Source organism: Otolemur garnettii, unplaced genomic scaffold (assembly GCF_000181295.1).
Source record: "Otolemur garnettii isolate 467f Iridium unplaced genomic scaffold, OtoGar3 scaffold00018, whole genome shotgun sequence".
NCBI lineage: Eukaryota > Metazoa > Chordata > Mammalia > Primates > Galagidae > Otolemur > Otolemur garnettii.
Genome location: NW_003852413.1, coordinates 20,660,199 through 20,679,057, shown reverse-complemented (window position 1 = coordinate 20,679,057; position 18,859 = coordinate 20,660,199). Strand labels below are relative to the sequence as shown.

Below are 18,859 nucleotides of genomic sequence, written 5' to 3'. Positions count from 1 at the left end.
TCCCAGTCCTTTTTCTTTTTCTTTTTTTTTTTTTTTTTTTTTTTTTTTTGACCAGGGCTGGGTTTGAACATACCATCTCCGGCATATGGGGCGAGGGCCTACCCTTTGAGCCACAGGCACCGCCCCAGGAGTGCTTTTCTTAAACCTTCTGTGCCATCCAGCTTGCCTCTTGGCAATGGCTAAATGTTGGGGAATTGTATTTCAACCTTTCGCCTGTTCTCTCTCCTTGGATCTGATTTAGTGTCCACCGATACCCTGCCAGAGGTGATGACTTAATCTCTCTGCTGAGTGAATGGAGCCATGAAGTTCAGATGGATTTTGCAAGACAAAAACCCAAATCTATTTTGTGGCTGCAGATACACATTCTGACTTTACCACATCCGCAGTCGTTCCAATTACAAACCCAAAAGGTGCTATAAATTCTTTTCCATGAGGTATTGGATTGTTTCTGGCATCTTTCATTTCTTGATAAGTCAGTCAGTCAAAACAGTCAGTCCGGGTCTGTCACCGATCCCAAGATTCTCTTAGGGGTGTCCTTAATTTACTGATGGCGTCAGGTCTTAACCATTAACAACAATGTTTCTTTTCAGGAACACTGTTTGCTCATTGACTTCGATGAGAAAAAAATTCATTGCTCTCACAGAAGCAGTCGTCTTTTTTTACTTATTACTTTTTTTTCTTTTTTTGCAGTTTTTGGCCGGGGCTAGGTTTGAACCTGCCACCTCTGGCATATGGGGCCGGTGCACTACTCCTTTGAGCCACAGGCACTGCCCTACTTATTACTTTTTTATTAAATAATGATTATTAAAGAAAATTCAAAAAGCATGAAAGTATAAAGAAGAAAACAATTTCATAATCAAGAGATAACCAGAACAGGCTCGGCGCCCGTAGGGGAATTGGTTAGGGCACTGGCCATGTGCACTGGGGCTCATGGGTTGGAACCCAGCCCGGGCCTGCTAAACAAACAAACAAACAAAAATGGCTGGGCGTTGAGGCAGGCACCTGTAGTCTCAGCTACTAGGGAGACTGAGGCAAGAGAATCACTTGAGCCCAAGAGTGTAAGGTAGCTGTGAGCTTGTGAGCTGTGACACTACAGCACTCTACCAAGGGTGACATAGTAAGAATCTATCTCAAAAAAAAAAAAAGAGAGAGAGAGAGAGAGAGAGAGAGAGATAACCAGAACACCAAAACATTTTGGTGTATTTGCTCCCAGTCCTTTTTCTTTTTCTTTTCTTTTTTTTTTTTTTTTTTTTTTTTTTTTTTGAGACAGAGCCTCAAGCTGTCCCCCTGGGTAGAGTGCCGTGGCATTACAGCTCACAGCAACCTCCAACTCCTGGGCTCAAGCGAGTCTCCTGCCTCCGCCTCCCAAGTAGCTGGGACCACAGGCGCCCGCCACAACGCCCGGCTATTTTTTGGTTGCAGCCGTCATTGTTGTTTGGCGGGTCGGGGCTGGGGATTCGAACCCACCACCTTAGGTGTACGTGGCTGGCGCCTTAGCCAGTTGAGCTATAGGCGCTGAGCCTCTTTTTCCTTCTTGAGACAGAGTCTCACTCTATCACCCAGGCCAGAGGGCTGTGGCATCATCAGAGCTCACAGCAACCTCAAACTTCTGGACTCAAGAGATCCTCCCACCTCAGCCTCCTGAGTAGCTGGGACTGCAGACACAGGCTACCACACCTGGCTAATTTTACTATTTTTAGTAGAGACCAGAGTCTCCCTTTTACTCAGGCTGGTCTTGAACTCTTGAGCTCAAGTGATCCTCCCACCTTAGCCTCCCAGAGTGCTAGGATTACAGGCTTGCACCACTGTGCCGGGCTCCCAGACCTTTCCTATGCACACACATAAATGCTTAAACATAACTGAGATTGTCCATACATGGTTTCACCTTTAGTCCCAGCTAGCAGCAGAGACAATACTTGGGAACTTGTTAGAAATGCAGAAAACCAGGCCCCACCCCAGACCCACTAAATCAGAATCTGTATTTTAACAAACTCCTAGGGAATTCATATGCATAGTAAAGGTTGATGAGTACTGTAAAAATTTATCCTGCACTTTTATACTCTGCATTATAATATAATAATAATTATAATATAGCAAGAATAATAATATAAGCATAATAATAATTATAAGCATTTCTGCTTCTCATTGAAAACTCTTATAAGATATGATTTCTAACTGTATAATATTCTATCATGGCTCAGCATCCATAGCTCAGTGGTTAGGGTGCCGACCAGGCCACATACACTGGGGCTGGTGGATTCAAACCTAGCCTGGGCCTGCTAAACAACAATGACAACTACAATAACAACAACAAAATAGCCAGGTTTGTGGCAAGCACCTGCAGTCCTAGCTAAATGGGAGGCTGAGGCAAGAGAATCACTTAAGCCCAAGAGTTTGAGGTTGCTGTGAGCTGTAACATCGTGGCACTCTACTAAGGGTGACATAGAGGTTAGGGCAGCCAGTAACAAGCAGAACTGATGAAAATATTGCAAAAATTCGTCAAATTGTTTGTCAAAATCCTCAAGTGACTGGGAGAACCACACAGACCAAGTAAATAGTGATAGAGAAACGGGCAAATTTTAACTGAAAATCTTACCCAACAACTCATGACTCTAGCATCACAACAGTGCACCAGCTCACAGGGTGCACTGTCAGTAAACAAATAACTATATTGGAACACCTTGCCTATTCACGCAATCTGGCCCCCAATGACTTTTTCTTTACCCAAAGATAAAGGAAATATTGAAGGAAGGTATTTTGATGATATTCATTTTGATGATACTCATGACATCAAGGATAATACAAAAATAGCTTTAATTGTCATTCCAGAAAAGAGTTCCAAAATTTCTCTGAAGGATGGAAGAGGCACTGGCATCAGTGCATAGTTTCCCAAGAGGAGTACTTCAAAGGTGACCATGGTGATATTCAGTAATGAGGTTATATAGCAATTTTTCTAGGATGAGTTCACGAATTTAATTGTCAGACTGTGTGTTCCCAGGCCTGGGGATGAGGAAGACACTGTGGCACAGGCAGGGAGTGGAGGCAGGTCCTCATGCTGGTTGGTGTTACATCAACTTTGCTAGTCTGGGAATAACGCTTCCCAGAATCCTTATCTCTAGGTGGATCTGGGGTGGGGGTGGTCAAAAGAGGAGCTTGCATGAGATTTGGAAAGTAAAAGTGGAACAGCGCCATGACTTTCAGAGGGTGTCACTATCAGATACTGTGATGGGGACTACCTGGCCTGTCCCAGCTTGTCCTCAGGCCCTCTACCTGCTGGCCTTGCTGAGCAGCCCCCCCACCCTGCAACACGCAGACCTCTCCATGAGCTCCCTTCATGGCCTCACTTAGGCAGCAAGACGCATCTGGCTTCTTGGATTTCCCTGCAAGCTCTGACTTTTTGTAAGGCTGGTTAGTGACAGTTTCTCCTATTGGACAGCTCTTTTTTCAGAAGGTCACTTGTCCTGCTCCTCCTACATTTGGGTGAAGTCTAATGCCCATATAAACCCTTCTCACATACACAGATTCCATGACTGAGCCTGATCAGCACAGTCCTGATCAGAAGCCCCCTTTTAAAAGAAGGAAAAACCTTTTCCACAAGCAACTTCTCTCTCTCTCTCTCTCTCTCTCTCACACACACACACACACACACACACACACCAGTCCCTCCATGGCTCTCTGGGGTAGACTATTCAATGCCCAGGACTGGAGAAGTCCCTTCTCACACTCAATGTTAGAAGGGCTGTATCCACCCTCACCCCCTACCATTCCAGGAGGCAGTGGCAACATGTTCAATCTCCAATCAGGCCTCTCTATGAGCCTCGGAGGTCCGTCCTATGGTTCGTATTTCTGGAACCCAGTCATGCCTGCTTGAAGAGAAGATCAGACAGTAGAATGCTGGGGCTCCTTCCTGGGGATCTCAAGGCCAAACCAGTTCTCTTCCTGGCTTCTTGGGGGATTGGACACCCCTGGCTGGGGTCCTGAGGCCAATTAGTTCCATTTATATCCTTTAAGTCTGGATTTTCCTACATGCCCAAGTCACAAGACTTTTAAGTCAGGGTCTTCTCTACAGCTCTGAGCCTGATAGCCGGTCCCTGCCCTCATGAAGCTCCTAGTCAAAGGAAAGAAATAGTCAATTGGCCACTAGAGGGCACTTTGCCAAAACAATATGAGGAAAACTACAAGTCGGGAGAACACGGGAGAAGGTCATAAGCCAGTCTGGAAGGAAGTGCTGTGACTGCTGCAGGAAAAGCATTTAGTGAGGGACCTGCTGCCTAAAGGTGGGAAGTAGGAGAGAGTGTGGGACCCCGAGGAACTAAGAGGTGCCCAGTGAGGCACCTGGAAAAGAAGGGACTGAAAAGCTGGAAGGATCTGATCAGGTCCACCCTGAGGTTTGGCTGAGGTGAGCACTGTCCATCCCGAGGCCACAGGAAGCAGAGGAGGGACAGGATCAGAGTTTGATCCTATAAGAAGACAGGCTTAGGCTCAGCGCACGTATCACAGTGGTTACGGAGTCAGCCACATACATCAAGACTGGTAAGTTCGAACCCAGCCCAGGCTAGCTAAGCAGTAATGACTACTGCAACAGAAAAATGGCTGGGCGTTGTTGCAGGCACCTGTAGTCCCAGCTACTTGGGAGACTGAGGCAAGAGAATCACTTAAACCCAAAAGTTTGAGGTTGCTGTGAGCTGTGACACCACAGCACTCTACCTAGGGCAACATAGTGAGACTCTGTCTCAAAAAAAAAAAGAAGACAGGCTTAGAGGAGGTGAGTCCAGGGGCCAGGAGTACATCAGAGACTGGGACAAGGGACAGGGAGGCCACACCAGGGAGGCAGGACTGGAGAGAAATGAATGGATTCAAGAGACACTAGGCAGATAAGCAGAAGGTAGAAACCAGCCATGTGGTGGGCTGGATGCATGCAGCAGGTGGCGGTGCTAAGGAGGAGTTGAGGAGATTGATTCCAAGGATCTGGCTGGAGCCCCTGAGGATGGGGGTCTCTCAGCCGGTCAGCCTAGTGGAAGCTGCACAGTGTGAATGGCCCCCTGCAGTGATTTCAGAGTATGCACCTTTGTCTCCCCAGACAGCAAGAAAGGACTAGGAAAAACCTTGAAGTATTCTATGAATAGTGTTCTTTGCAATATGAAGTCTCTAACGAAGGTGATGGCTGGAAGAGAGTAATAAAGTAATGTAGGGAAGGAAAGCACTTTGTGTATAAAGAAGCAAAGACCGAGCAATAGAACAGCACCAAACATTTTTGTCTCTTACACTCTCTCTGGGGGAGGGCTGCCGGTCACGCAGTATGTAAGTGACACCCTCGGTGGTGTGCTACCAGCAGCAGCAGAGCAAGTGCAAGTGTGTGGGGGGAACACCCTCCCCCCAGCTCCTTGCTGGTTCACTCAATCCCGCCAACAGTCACAGAAGCCGCCGAGTGCAAGGCACCATAGTATCAGACCCTGGGAACAAGCCAGGTCAGTCCCTGCCTAATAGAGCTCGAGGTTGGACACCAGATGTGCCATGACACAAATACAAGATGACAAATTATAACAAGGGTTGGAAAAGAGAACAGTGGAGTCCTGTTTTAGATGGGGTGGTCAGGGAAGGCCTCTGAGAGGTGACATTTGAGCTGTGATGGGAGGGAGAGGATGCAGGAAGAGTGCCCTGGGGGAGGAAACAGCATTGTCATAGTATCTGGCAGGGCTTTCCAGGAACTAAACAAATCACCATGCTTTCAAGGAACTGAAAGAGGCAGGGTGGGTGGCAGGTGGCAGCCAAGGCCAGGGTCAGGGTGGGAGGACACCGACTGGAGACACTAGCTAAAGGCAGGGGGGTGGGGAGAGCTGGCTAAGACTGGACCAAATGATTCCTCAGGGCCCTTGTTACCCCAGGTTTCAATGATTTTTTAAAGAGCCATCCCCATGCTGTCATTGAAGGCTAGGGAGTCTGCTCATTTAAGAAGGAGGCATCCAGCTCTCATGGGACAGGTGACCCGGAAGATGTTCCTTAGTCCAGGTCTTGCAAACTGTCCAGCAGCATTTTTAGAAAATGTTCCCTTTTAGATTCAACTTCTTTTAACCAAATTGACCAGAGAAAAATAAAGTTCCTACAAATAGCGATCACTGGCGAACAAGGCGAGTCATTATCTTAAATTGAGGCTAAATTCTAAGAAAATAAAAAAATAGCCCCATTGCCACTGGGCTGAACCCCCCACCTCCGGCCACCACCCAGCACATACGTGAGGATGATGGCTTCACCGCCCTGCTCATAAGTAGGAGCCTCAACACGGGCCTCTGTGCGAAGGGAAGGAAATGGACAAAGGAAGGAAGGCGAGAGATTAGAGAGGCTGACAGATGTAAATAGCCTCAGAGGAGCCACTCTGTCCCCGGCGTTTCTCCCCTAGAGAGCCTTTTGTACCAAGGAATCTGGTTGCCTGAATGAAAAATGATATCATTTATTTCTTTAGTCAGAGCTGAGCTGTTTTCTTCAGACATAGAAATAACCTAACACCGCAGCACCAAATTGTTGGCCAAATGATAGAGACATCTGTAATTTGGGCTCTTGATAATGTCCTGGGTAAACAACTGTGGACTTGGTTTCTTGGGAGGGGCCTGGTTCTCCCCCAGCAACACTACAAAGCTACGGAGGGACTTGAATGAAAGAAATGCTTTTGCAAAGCTTGTCCCAGAGCCCTGGCCTGCTGCTGAGCTGGAAGGAAGCTGGGCTGCTCATTGCTGTTGCTCAAATCACGCCCCAGCAGCCAAATACCTATGCATTCAGCAAATAGTTATGGAGCCCTGCCAAGTCCTGTGCAGAGCACTGAGGCCACAAGTGTGCAAAGGCAGGGGCCTGTCCTTAATGGCCTCACAGTCCAGAGGGGAGACAATGCCCAGGAGGCGGTGTTCAGTGGGTGACTTGGAGAGAAGAGGACTTTCCAGGCCAGAGAAGTAGGAGGACAGGGTCCAAAGCATAGAGAAAGCAAAAGCACAGAGCTTGGAACCATCCTCGACCATTTGGAAATTAAAAGAAATATGATATTGCAGAGAACAAAGTGCTAAGGAGGTCAGCAGTTGAATGCATGGCTGGACAGGTAGGCAGAAACTAGACCATATTCTTGTAAACTAAGGAGCTTAAGACTTAATCCAGGGAGGAATTTCAGCAGGGACTTGACATGGTCAGATTTCTATATTAAAGTCCTCTCTGGCTCCGCGCCTGTGGCTCAAGCGGCTAAGGCGCCAGCCACATACACCTAAGGTGGCAGGTTCAAATCCCCAGCCCGGGCCCGCCAAACAGCAATGATGGCTGCAACCAAAAAATGGTCGGGCGTTGTGGCGGGTGCCTGTGGTCCCAGCTACTTGGGAGGCTGAGGCAGGAGACTCGCTTGAGCCCAGGAGTTGGAGGTTGCTGTGAGCGTGATGCCATTGCACTCTACCCAGGGGGATAGCTTGAGGCTCTGTCTTAAAAAAAAAAAAAGTCCTCTCTGTCCTGATGAAACTTTAACAAATATCACATCAGGAGACTAATGTAGGCCTCTTCCTTACAGCATTCCTTGTAATGAGCAAACACTAGAAACAATCTAAATTGTCCATCAGTAGAAAAATGGGTAAACTAATAGTGGTATAGTTAAGAAATGGAATCCTGTTCAAGAGTTTAAAATGATTCAATGTGGCTAGATCTTAAAAGCATGATTTTCAGTTAAAAAAAAAAAAAGGCGAGTTTCAGAGTATGTACAGTATGATAAAATGCATGTAAAATTTAAAGCACATGTGTTTATATTTTGATTATTAATTATTAATAATATACAAAATATGGATTGTTGCCTCTAAAAAGGGAGAAAAAGGCCTGGAGAAGGAGAGAAATACAAAGAGAGCTTTATCTATAATGTTCTATTGGTTTTATATAAAAAGAAATACTGTAAATGAAGCAAAATGCTAAAATATTAAATTTTATGCCTTAAAAAAATTGAACTTTGTTTTTTAAAACACAGAGAAAGGAAAGTCCATCTGGCATAGAGGAGGGACTGGAGGGGACTGGGGAAAGGGGCCCTGAGCCAGCCTCTACCTCCACACAGCGCCCCCTGGCTAGGGTAGAGTGGGAGGCGGATCTTGGGAACCCCAGAGGGCAATGCATACAGAGAACCCCCACCTTCTTTGGCTGCTTTTGGCCTCTGGGCAGGACTGAGGTGTTGTCCTGGCCTTTTGTCTGGTGTCTTGTCCAGAACCAGCCACCATTCTGACCTGATATGATTTCCAGACCTCAGCATGATTCAGAGTCCCAGGGATGCCATTATTGTCTCCAGACACCTACCAACCAAGGGGCAAAAACAGGTGGGGTTTAGAATATCTGGGAAAGTTTGGCATTGTATATTCGGAGTAAAGATGATGTATGTGTATGCATATATGTGAGTCTGCACACGTGAGGACATGTGTAAGTTCAAGAGCACAATGAAAACAAGTCTTCTCAGGCAGCACCTGTGGCTCAGTGAGTAGGGCACTAGCCCCAAATACTGAGGGTGTCTGGTTCAAACCTGGCCCCAGCCAAACTGCAACAAAAAAATAGCAGGGCATTTTGACGGGCACCTATAGTCCCAGCTACTTGGGAGGCTGAGGCAAGAGAATCACCTAAACCTAGGAGTTGGAGGGTGCTGTGAGCTGTGATGCCACAGCACTCTACTGAAGGTGATAAAGTGAGACTCTATCTCTAAAAAAAAAAAGAAAGAAAGTCTTCTCAAAGAGGGTTTCCAGTGGATGCTGTGACTGGAGCATGGTCATTGAACATATTATTCTTCTCTAGTTCAGAAAAATAAGAACGAATCTTCCAGAAGAAATTCATTTCTAGATTCCTTACCCTTCAGATTTCCGTGGACCTAATCCACGGTCCCAGCTGAATAGAATAAACATGTATCTGTCTACATATATTTATATGTCTGGGTTATGGCTGCAGCAGAAAAGAATAACCAACATATGTGTGCTTGCCACTTTCCGGGTGGTGCTGATCATTTGCTTCCACCAAAGGCAGGATTTTGTAGGCATCTGGTACAGGAAAATGGCAGGCTTTTGTGCAATTACATACAAATTTTATACCATATGTGTGTCCTACAAGGAATTCAAGGGCATCAGTTTTCCTGTTGTAAAACACATCTGCCCAATGCTAACAGCCTTACTTAACCAAACCTGTCAAAAGCTTTAAGAGTAAAGGTGTGCATTACTACATAATTCATAATATGCAAATTATTCTTCACTAGGGCCACTTGATCTTTGACATACAGAGCCAGGAGAACATACAAAGAGAGACTTTCTGCCTTACATATACACATACACAACGTCCCCACTATAATTATAATTACTACACTGGCTTCCAGATCAGGGGTTAGCAACCCTTGGCAGGAGACGTATGAAAGGCACCCAAGGCAATTAGCAGTGTCCCTCTTGCATACCTTCAAGGCCTCTGCACCTGCTACTCCCCCGCCTGGCACATCCACCCCCAGGTCCTCCGGTGGTTCACTCCCTCGCTGCATTTAGTCTTAGCTCAATGCCACCTCCTCAGAGGAGCCTGGCCGGGCCACCTCGAGGGCTTTCCATCTACTCACCAGCTTTTATTTTTCTTTCTGGACATCATGCTGAACACTTATTTTTACTCATCCTCGTCTACCACCCCTTACTAGCACTAGCTGTGAGTTTCACGAGGCTTCGTAATCACAACCACCTGCTGGAACCTGGGCCCGGCCTGATTCACACCTGGCACCCAGGCAGCAGCAGTAGAATGAATGAATGAGCACCGGCCCTCCTCTCTGTGCCCACTCTCTCCTTCCCATTCCTCTGCCCCACCTCCCCTGCCTCTCCCTTCAACCGGCTGGAAGTACCACCCTCCAGAAGTTGTCAGGGAGGGGAGGTTTGTGCTCTGGGCTGCTCTCCTTCCATCTCTCTTTCCCACCTCCCTCCTGGGTACCTGTCCCTCCCACCTGTACCTGCTGGCTGCCAGCTCTGGCCTTCTTGGTGGGCCAGGGCTCAAGTTCAGGCATCCAGATGGTTGTAGGGAAATCAAGCACTTGGGTAGAAGAAGGGATGGTAAGAAAGGACTCAGTGCATGTTGAGGAATGGGGAATTCGTTCTCTTCTGCCCACGAATAGCACGCACTTGTAGGGCTCGGTTTCTGCCAGGCTAGGGGAGAGCAGAACGCCATGCGGGGTACATGCAGGAGCTGGCAATGCTGTTATGGGGACTGCGCTCCTCTCTCCTCAGCGTTCATTGCCTCAGCCTCTCCTCCCGCGACTGACAGTATCTGCCCCTATCCAACTCCCACTCTGGTTCCTCTCCTGGCTTCTGTCTCTTTATGGAATAAACTTGGTCAGAGAGAGCCTGCTATAGTCAGTCCCCAGGTTACAAACGAGATCGGTTCTATAGGTTTGTTCTTAATTTCAATTTGTATATAAGTTGGAACAGGTATATTTACCAAGTTTACCTGTAATAGTCTCCATTCCTAAGTGCAAGTTGGATGTAGGTTGGATGTTTGTAACCTGGGAGCTGCCTTACATGACTGGTCCATGCCAGCAGCACCCTGCCCCACCTGGCAGAGCCCCTTTTGCTCCTTTCCCTTCTACTGTTTCTCTTTGCCTCTCCATATCCTGGGCAGCCTTCCAAGCTCAGTTCTCACTTGCTGGGACCCCCAAAGACACCCTGCTCCCCTGAAGCTCCCTGCCCCCCTCAGTTTTCTCCATTTTGGTGGCCATAAATGATCATGTGCTCCACAGTGATACCTCTTGCCTTCGCTTTCCACTTGACTCTCCACCAACATAGTAAATCGGCTGAGAGTGGATGCTGTGTCTTATCCTCAGACACCTAATGTCTAGGCAAACAGCCTCTTTTCACAGACATCTCGGCCCATGCCATCACCTAATCTCTCAAGAGAAGGAATCCTAAGCAAACTGTACAGCAAATATGTAGCTGCAGGCCAGGCACAGTGGCTCATGCCTGTAATCCTAGCACTTTGGGAGATTGCTTGAGACCAGGAGTTTGAGGTTGCAATGAGCTATGATGGCACCTCTGCACTCTAGCCCTAGGGACAGAGCAAGACTCCCTCAAAAAACAAATGTGTATTAAGCACCTACTATATGCTGACTAATGGTGGAGTAGTGGGGGTGCGCTGGTGAGACAAAAGTCTCTGTCTTCCTGGCTTATACCACCTACAAGAGGACAGAGACACAAGGACCAGTGTTTGGAAATAGATGACTGGGCCCTGGTCATTCCACAGGAAGAATTCATTACCCAAATTGGGACATTTTTGAGAGTATAAGTGGGAGTTGTCAACAGTTACGCTGAGCCAACAGGTGCAAGAAGGAGCCATCCCGGACAGCCCAGGCACACAGTCGCATTGAGTGAGAACATCTCTGCTTCCTGTGTCTCTGGCCACAAAAGAAACTTTAGCTGTTGGTCAGTCAAAGCCGCTGAAGATCTGAGCCCTTGCCTGCCCTTGGACCAGGGTGAAGACTGAGGGTGCATTCCAAGAATGGGGTGGAGGTGTGGCGGGACTACGCAGGCTATAATCAGAGATCAGGGAATAGGGCAGGGAGCGTAGGCCTGTGTCAGGGAACAGGTGTGTGTGGGGGTGAGACACCAACTTTCAGTGTCTGTGACTCTGAGCTTGGCTTACACATGGGTGGCTTTTACAGGCTCTTCAGCCTCCCTGGCTGCCCAAGTCCTGCCTGCCTCAAGGAAACAGGAAACTGGAATTCTGTAGGTCCCTTGAGTTCCTTTTGTATAGGTAGCACCCCCACGGAGTGTATGTTTGTGGTGTGGGGGTCTATACCCTTCTGTTTCTCTGTCTGTCTGACTCTGAGACTATTAATATAGGCCGAGTCTGGCTGCACCCCCAGAACATGTGCTCCCCACAGCAAAATGCCACCCCTCCCAGCTAAGCCTGTTATTTGTTCTGTTTCTGATTGGCGCCAGGCTCATAGACCCCATGTAGGTAGAATATAACCTTCCATAAATAACCTCTAACCTGACCTACAATTTAGCCTTCTGTTTTTTTTTTATCCTAGTGGTAATGGGATGGTAGCTTAGGCTGATCCCTCCTGCATCTTTGGGTCCCAGAAAGCAGACCCTAGATTTGGGCATTGCTTGGAATTCCTGGTACCCCCACGATGCTTGCACCTGGGAATGACTCAGTACATGTTGAGGAATGGTGGCGTCTCTTCCACCCAGGAACAAACTTGCCCTTGCAGTCTTTGCTTGGGTCTTGCCCCCTGCCTAGACACCTCCCTCTCCACCTGGCACATCTCTAAGCAGCAGCAGCTTTTCTGAAACCTTCCCTAACCATTATCCCTTGTTCCCTCCAGAGGGAATCGCTCCTGTCTTTGGTTCCCATACACTTTGCACAGAACAGTGTGATCTGATTAGTTGCCCGCGTGCCCACTGGCTCTGAGCAGCTTGAGAGAGTGTCAGGCCTGGTCTGGCCATGGGCAAAATATTTAAGTCCTTAGTGCCTCAGTCTCCTCAGATTCAAACATAAACCTGGCTTCAGAGCCCGTGTTCCCCCACTCTGTGACATACTGCCTCTCAGGGCTGGACAATGTCTCTATTTCCTACCTGCTCTCACAGTCTGGGCTCTGGGACACTTGTCATAATGAATGAATTCCTGCAGGGTCTCACTGGAGCATCCCTGTGGCCTGGAGTTGCAGGAGGGTCCAGCCAGCAACACCCACTGACATCTCTCAAAGATCTGTTAATGAGGATAAGGGGTTCTTTGGAGTTCAACTGCAAAGTCATGAAGAGGGAACTCAGCCTCTCCTCAAGATAGGCTGGACTTAATCGAGTTTTCTCCAGTTGATCATCCTTCCTTATGGCAACTGAAGAGTATTTATTGAGTCTCAGCTAGCACCCAGTGCATCTGGGCACCTTGGGGAGGCAAGACTTTGAAAGACATTGTCCCTGCTTTTGAAGATCTTACATTTTCACCGAGAGACATAAAATATACACTTAGAAAGAAAGCTTGACTGAGCTTCCTCTGAGCTGTGGCTTGGTCCTAAACTGTACTTGGCTTTGTATCTATCTCAGAACTAAGAAGGGATTGGCTGGGCTCGGCAGATCCTCAATGAATGAATGTCCCAGGGAAGTAGAACAAAAGGAGCAGGAACCAAAGGCCGGGACATCAGAGAAGAAAGGGATCACCGGAGATCAGAACATCTCTGGACTCTTCTGGGAAGAAGTGTGCTAAGTAAAATAAATTCTAAAGAAAGAGTAGGAGTTACTGGGGGTGGAAAGTAGGGACAGCAAACTAAGGAGGCAGGAGTCAACATGACCATTTGTTGTCAGAGAGGAAGCTTGGCAGAATGGGAGATGGGAGTCAGTCAGACCGAGAAGCCTGCCCTTGATCATGGGCAAGAAGGAATCCTTGAAGTTTCTTGAGCAGGGGAGTGATGATGAGAACAGTGTTTCTGGAAGATCATGTTGTGGAGGGCAGTCTGCTAAAGGGAGACCAGGCTGAGGTTATTACAATGTCCTGGGTGAAGGAATGTGGTCTAGGTTTGGAAAGGAAGGGAGGAACATGACTTTTCAAAGGAAGACATAATTACCACAAGGGCCACCAGGGAGTAGTCAAATGTACCTCCAAGGTTGAGCCCTCTTTACTGAGGGAAAGGTGTGAACCTTGACAGAAATGACATTGTGTGTGGTTGACAAAATGAGACCACATCCTCTCGGTAACGATTCATTGTCTTTATTAACAATGTCTCTGGATTTGAAAGAACAGACTGTTATTTCATAAAGCAATATTAACATGGTCGTTCTCTACAAGAAAAAGTTTTGCATAAATAACTTAAGTGAGAAAATAAATACGTAACTTAACTCTTTAAAAACCACTACTTTCATTCTTGGGGACAAGTTCCACATGGAAGGTTTACAAAAAAACAACCAGTCCTGCAGGCTTTCATCCAACATGTGCTTCTGTTTAAAATATTTTTTTTTTTTAACGATTAAAAACTACATAGAAAGTAAGAGGTGTCTGGAAATGATTTTCAAAAAGATTGTTTGGTGGCAGCTCTCATGCTTTGCAGTTTCTCAGCATATGTACAGCACTTGTAATTTTTCCCCAATAGTTTTCTCCTAATGGAAGATATGTCACAAGTGACAGCAGCCAGAAGCTGATTTCTAGGCAGAAATGTGTCCGTAAGTGGTGGGCAGGAGGAGGTACCTCAAAAGGAATGTGCTGGTCTTTGAGTGTATGGTGGCTGCTCCATTGGGCCTGCAAGCCCAGCATCCTAGAACCTTGAACTTCTCATCAGTAGGTGAATTTAAAATATTGCCATGGGGTCGGGGAGGGATATTGCCCTTTGGGAATGAGGAGTGGCTGTGTGATTTCTGGGCCCACCCACCACCCTTGGGGCCCTCTCCTTCTCTACCCCAATTGATGGTGTTATTTCTTTGAGATGGAAGGGTGGAGGTAGCCAAACATCTGGGGAGGCCAGGCTAGGAAACAAAGCAGCTTCTTCCAGAAGTTTTTAGTCATAAATATGTCAGCCATAAATAGACTCTTTTCTTTTTTTCCTGCTTGTTTTTCATCTTTGGTTGTCAGATCAGAGGATCACAACTCTGAATTCCGGAAGTGACCTTGGTAGAAAGTCAATTCAACCTCTCTGTCTCTGTCTCTCTCTCCACCCTTGCCCATTCAAAAGGTAAGAGTCCTTGGAATACATTAATACATGACATGATGGTACATTCTTCAAATTACTAATCCTGCCCACCCCCATTTTACAAAAGGAAATTGAGGTCCCGAAAGAGAAAAGTGTAGTTCAAGGTCACACAGCAAATTAGTGGGTGAGTCAGGCCTAGAAACCATATCTACAGACCCCTAGTCCTGTGTTCTTGGCACGACACAGACTTTATAATGGGCAGAGAGGTGGATGGAAAACCTTACTGAACTTTCTAAACCAGTCCCCAGACTTTTCACACTCCCCACCGCTCCCTTATGACCAATCCCAGGACAGTGAAAGTGCTTCCATTTGACGTGGGACCAGCAAAGGTAGGCGGCCCCGGTGGGCGGGGCCGCGTGGCTCAGTGTATGTGACTCCCAATTCTCTTCCCTTCCTTGCGGGAACCCCTCGACCGGGGCCTGGAAGGTCTCAGCTCCCTGCCCTGGGTTGCAGGCTTTTAAAATGAAACACAAACAGTCAAACCGCGCGCAGAGGACAGAAACTTGGGGGCGCCCCGAGACAGACGCCCGCTGGGAGGGGCGCGGCGGGCGGGCGGGCTCTAATAGGCGTTCTCCAGCTCCGCCTGGTTGGCTTTAGCGCCCCGGGCGCGGGGTCGCGGCTTCCGGCCCTTCTGGGGCCGCGCGGCCTCGGGTCCGAAGTCCTTGAGCTCCGACTGGTTGTGGAAGCGGGTGAGGCGCTTGCACTTGCAAGAGGCCACCAGGCGCACCTTGCGCGCGCGCGGCGCGGCGCCTCCGGGACACAGCAGCTGCACCCGCTGCGCGCGGTAGCGATCGGGGATGCAGCGGAAGTCGGGCCCGCTCGGGCGCCACCACTTGCCGCGGCCGATGGCGTTGGGCAGCAGGCGCGCGGGGCCGCACTGGCCCGAGCACACCAGCTCGGTGACCGGCTTGGCGCTGCGGCACGGCCCGTCGGTCACGTAGCGGGTGAAGTGCAGCTCCCGGCAGCTGTACTCAGATGCGTCTGCAGAGAGAGGCGCGCGTCAGGGCGGCTGCTTGGCCGGCCCGGTATCCCAGCCCCTCCTTACCCAAGCCTGCCTCTCTCCTTTTCTTCAGAGGCTTTTAGTATTATGGGGTTCTCCCCTTGGATCCCAGTAGTTGAGGGGGTTCAAACACCAGGGTTTCATCACTACCTGTGTGAACTTGGACAAGTTACTTAACCCCTCTCCTCTTCCAATCTGTAAAATGAGTTATCCCGAAGATTCAATGAGTTAATCCATTACACATATAGTGCAAAGAATGCCACTGGGCACACAGTGAGAGCTGGAGGCGTGGGCTGTACTGTGTATTGTTAGTATTCCTCTCCTAGGGTGCGGCCCCTCTGCTGATTTAAGCCTGTGTGGCAGGATCCCTGGCCTGGGCAGGGTAGGTATTAGCCTTATCTTCAGCCTGGCTCTGACTTCCCCCAAATTCCTTTTCCAGCTACATGGGAGGGGTGGACAGGACATGGAGAAAGGAGTAGAGGTTAATTGAAGGTAATAAATCAGCATCTGCTCTGGAGGTGAGAGATAGAAGAGGAGGTGGGCAGGACAGGAATTCATTACACTTGAAAGGACCCAACAGCAGTGTGACCAACCCCTTCATTAGCAGGGAGGACTGAGGCCCACAGAGAAGAGTTTGCTGAAGAGGCAGAGCTGGGTTCTCCTGACTGCCGGTCCCTGGGGCCTCAGCACATTTTGTCTGCGTAGGGAAGAAGCTGATGGCTCTAGCACCCATAGGAGGCTGGGCTGGGGGTTGGTGGGGGACAACAATAATTTTTACTGCAATTACTTTCCTAACATAGGGGCACTGAGCTCTGACCCTCTAAACCTACAGATTCAGCTACCACAAACATGTATCACATATCAGGCATTAACTGTGTACCCAGCTCTCTGCAGGGCTCATGTCACTGCAGTGCCAGTGCTCTGTGTCCCTCAAATAAGCACCTGATGGCAATGCAAGTTTGCTGCCTGTGTGAGGGGAAGGTTGGCCTCTGAGGCCTGGCCTGGTCCCCTGCATAGACCTTGAACATGTCTCTTACTGTGGGCTTACATGGGTGGGAGTTTTTAAATAGCTGGTCCTCATGTGAGCATTTGTCCCCACCAAGGGTTTCATAGGGACGGTTCCAATGTGATGCAAAGGGATGAAAAATAGTCCTAAGACCAAAACCAGAGAGGGGGCAGAAAAGGCATCCTCCCCCTGCCCTCCAAGCAAACACAGCAGGGCAGGTGTGGCTCTCCTGGTTCTGGACTGGTTTGGCACTTTCACCCCTGCAGAGGTGGCATGTGGGGGGTGGCTTATTTGCCCAGAGAAGGAGGCGTTTGGGGGCTTTCCAAGAATAGTGCCCTCGGTCAGGCACTTCCTCTGCAGAGCGTGACTTTGTTTTGAACATGTGGTTTCTTCAGGGACTGTGGCTTCTCATGGGAGCCCAGGCAGGTGGACATCTTGAATTTAGGTTCCCTACAACCTTTAAACTTTCACTCAAGCTCAGTTGATCTTGCCTGAATTGGGGAGGTTGAGGGAGGGGTGCCCTTGCCCTCCTATTTCAAAAACCCGAGGCCCTTGCTGGACTCTTCTGGGTTGCCCTTGTCAGCACCCACAGCCTAGTAGGTTGTAGGGCAGGGAGGGAGAGCATCAGGAACCTGGGCAGTGGGCTCCACTCCCACCTGGATCATGGCCAGAGGGCAGCAAAGCCCTCCCTCTGAAGTGTCATTTCAACCCCCACCCCAGCCATTCCTGCCAGCTGCAGAGCCAGCTGTGCACACTGCCCCCGGGCTTCTCTGTGCAGGCCTGACCAGGACCCACTGCTTTCTCCCTCTCCTAGAGTCAGGCTCCTTCCCCAGGAATGAGGCAAGGCTGGGTCTGACATGGGGGCTCAGGACAGTCAGTGCCACCTGTGCCCACTCCATTCATCAGAGGATGCTGCCTCCTCTCCAGGGCCTGGACTCAGCTACCACTCATGGCAGAGGCTAAAACTGTGCTGACAGCTCCTGTTCCTTCAAGTGTCAGCTCACTAGGCAGACTGTGGGTCTGTCAGAGCTGTCTTGCAATTGGATCAAATTGGGTTCAACTCTGCTCTTCTACCCACTCCCAAGATACTTAGTCTCTGGAGCCTGTTTCTTCTTCCTTCAAGTTGGGATTCACACCACAGGGCTTCCATTAGGTGAGACTGAGGCACTACAGGACAGCCACAGCCCATAGAGAGCACCCGACACCCAGTGGTGCTGCTCTACAGATCTGAGGCCTCTTAATCTTGTCCTTCCCCAGTGGTCCAGCAGATGGGCCTGGCTCCTGTATCCTCAGGAGGGGATTCCTTGAAACCCTTTCTTTTCTGAGCCCCAATGTTGTACCCTCACCATCTCAGCCTGCCCCCTGCCAACCTCCTGCCCTGTACTTGAATTCCAAGGCTAGACTGGCAGCCTCTAGGCAAGCCTGTTCCCCACTGGTGCTGGCAGAGGCTGGTGGTCTACTCCAGTCTCCAAAGCCTTCCAAATAAAAGATTCTAAAATTTCCCCAGCTCCCTCCCCAAGACCTTTATGCCAAAAATTCTTTCCACTACCCTGTACCTTTGGTCTCAAATGGGTGGTGGGGAGGCCGCCCTCCGTTCTCTGCCCGGTTCATGGTCTTGTTGTTCTCCAGCTCTGGTGGAGGTTCAGGGTACTCGCCGAGCTCAGGGATGATCTCTGTGGCATCATTCTTGAAGGCCTGCCACCCCTGGGTCTCCACCACACGGAAGGCTGTGTGCACCAATAGGCAGACGAGACACAAGGCTAGAGAGAGCTGCATGGTGCCAGTCGGAGGAGGGCACACAGCCTTCTAGTAGCACAGGCTCTGGTCCCTAGCCCAGATATAGTCGCCTTTTTAAAGCCCCCTCTGCCTCATGCCAGCCAATGAGGACTGTTTGGGGCAGGGCTGGTCCCATGTTTCCCTCTGTCCTGGAGGAGGGAAAGGGGTGTGCTCAGAGCAAACCCTCCCCAAAGACTTCTCCTCAAGCTCAGCAAACTCCCAAATTGCTGCTGGCACTCCCAGGTGACCGGGGGGTGGGGGGGCATGTGAGGCAGGGCCCCAGCCTACTCTCAGCACCTCCCACATGCAGGCAGCTGTGGTTTTCGGATATCAAAATGAGCTCCAGCTTTTCATTGTCTACCTCCCTGGGCCCCTTGGTCAGTCTCAAAACAAA

The 18,859-nt window shown here is 49.2% G+C and overlaps 1 protein-coding gene across 1 annotated transcript; it reads right to left on the bottom strand.

The window, feature by feature from the left end:
• Positions 1–15,241: 15,241 nt before the first annotated feature.
• On the bottom strand, positions 15,242–18,465 carry SOST (sclerostin). Its single transcript, XM_003786295.3, has 2 exons — positions 18,246–18,465; positions 15,242–15,664 (listed from the first exon to the last, which is right to left on the bottom strand). The coding sequence occupies exons 1-2, from the start codon at positions 18,463–18,465 to the stop codon at positions 15,243–15,245; spliced, it is 642 nt and encodes a 213-aa protein (XP_003786343.1). The 3' UTR covers position 15,242.
• Positions 18,466–18,859: the final 394 nt, after the last annotated feature.

Bases quoted from the DNA above. Each gene is read 5' to 3' on its own strand.
- SOST (XM_003786295.3), bottom strand. From the start codon at position 18,465: ATGCAGCTCTCTCTAGCCTTGTGTCTCGTCTGCCTATTGGTGCACACA. The intron at 15,665-18,245 runs GTACAGGGTAGT...CTCTCTCTGCAG, and splicing joins CCACCCATTTGAGACCAAAG to ACGCATCTGAGTACAGCTGC.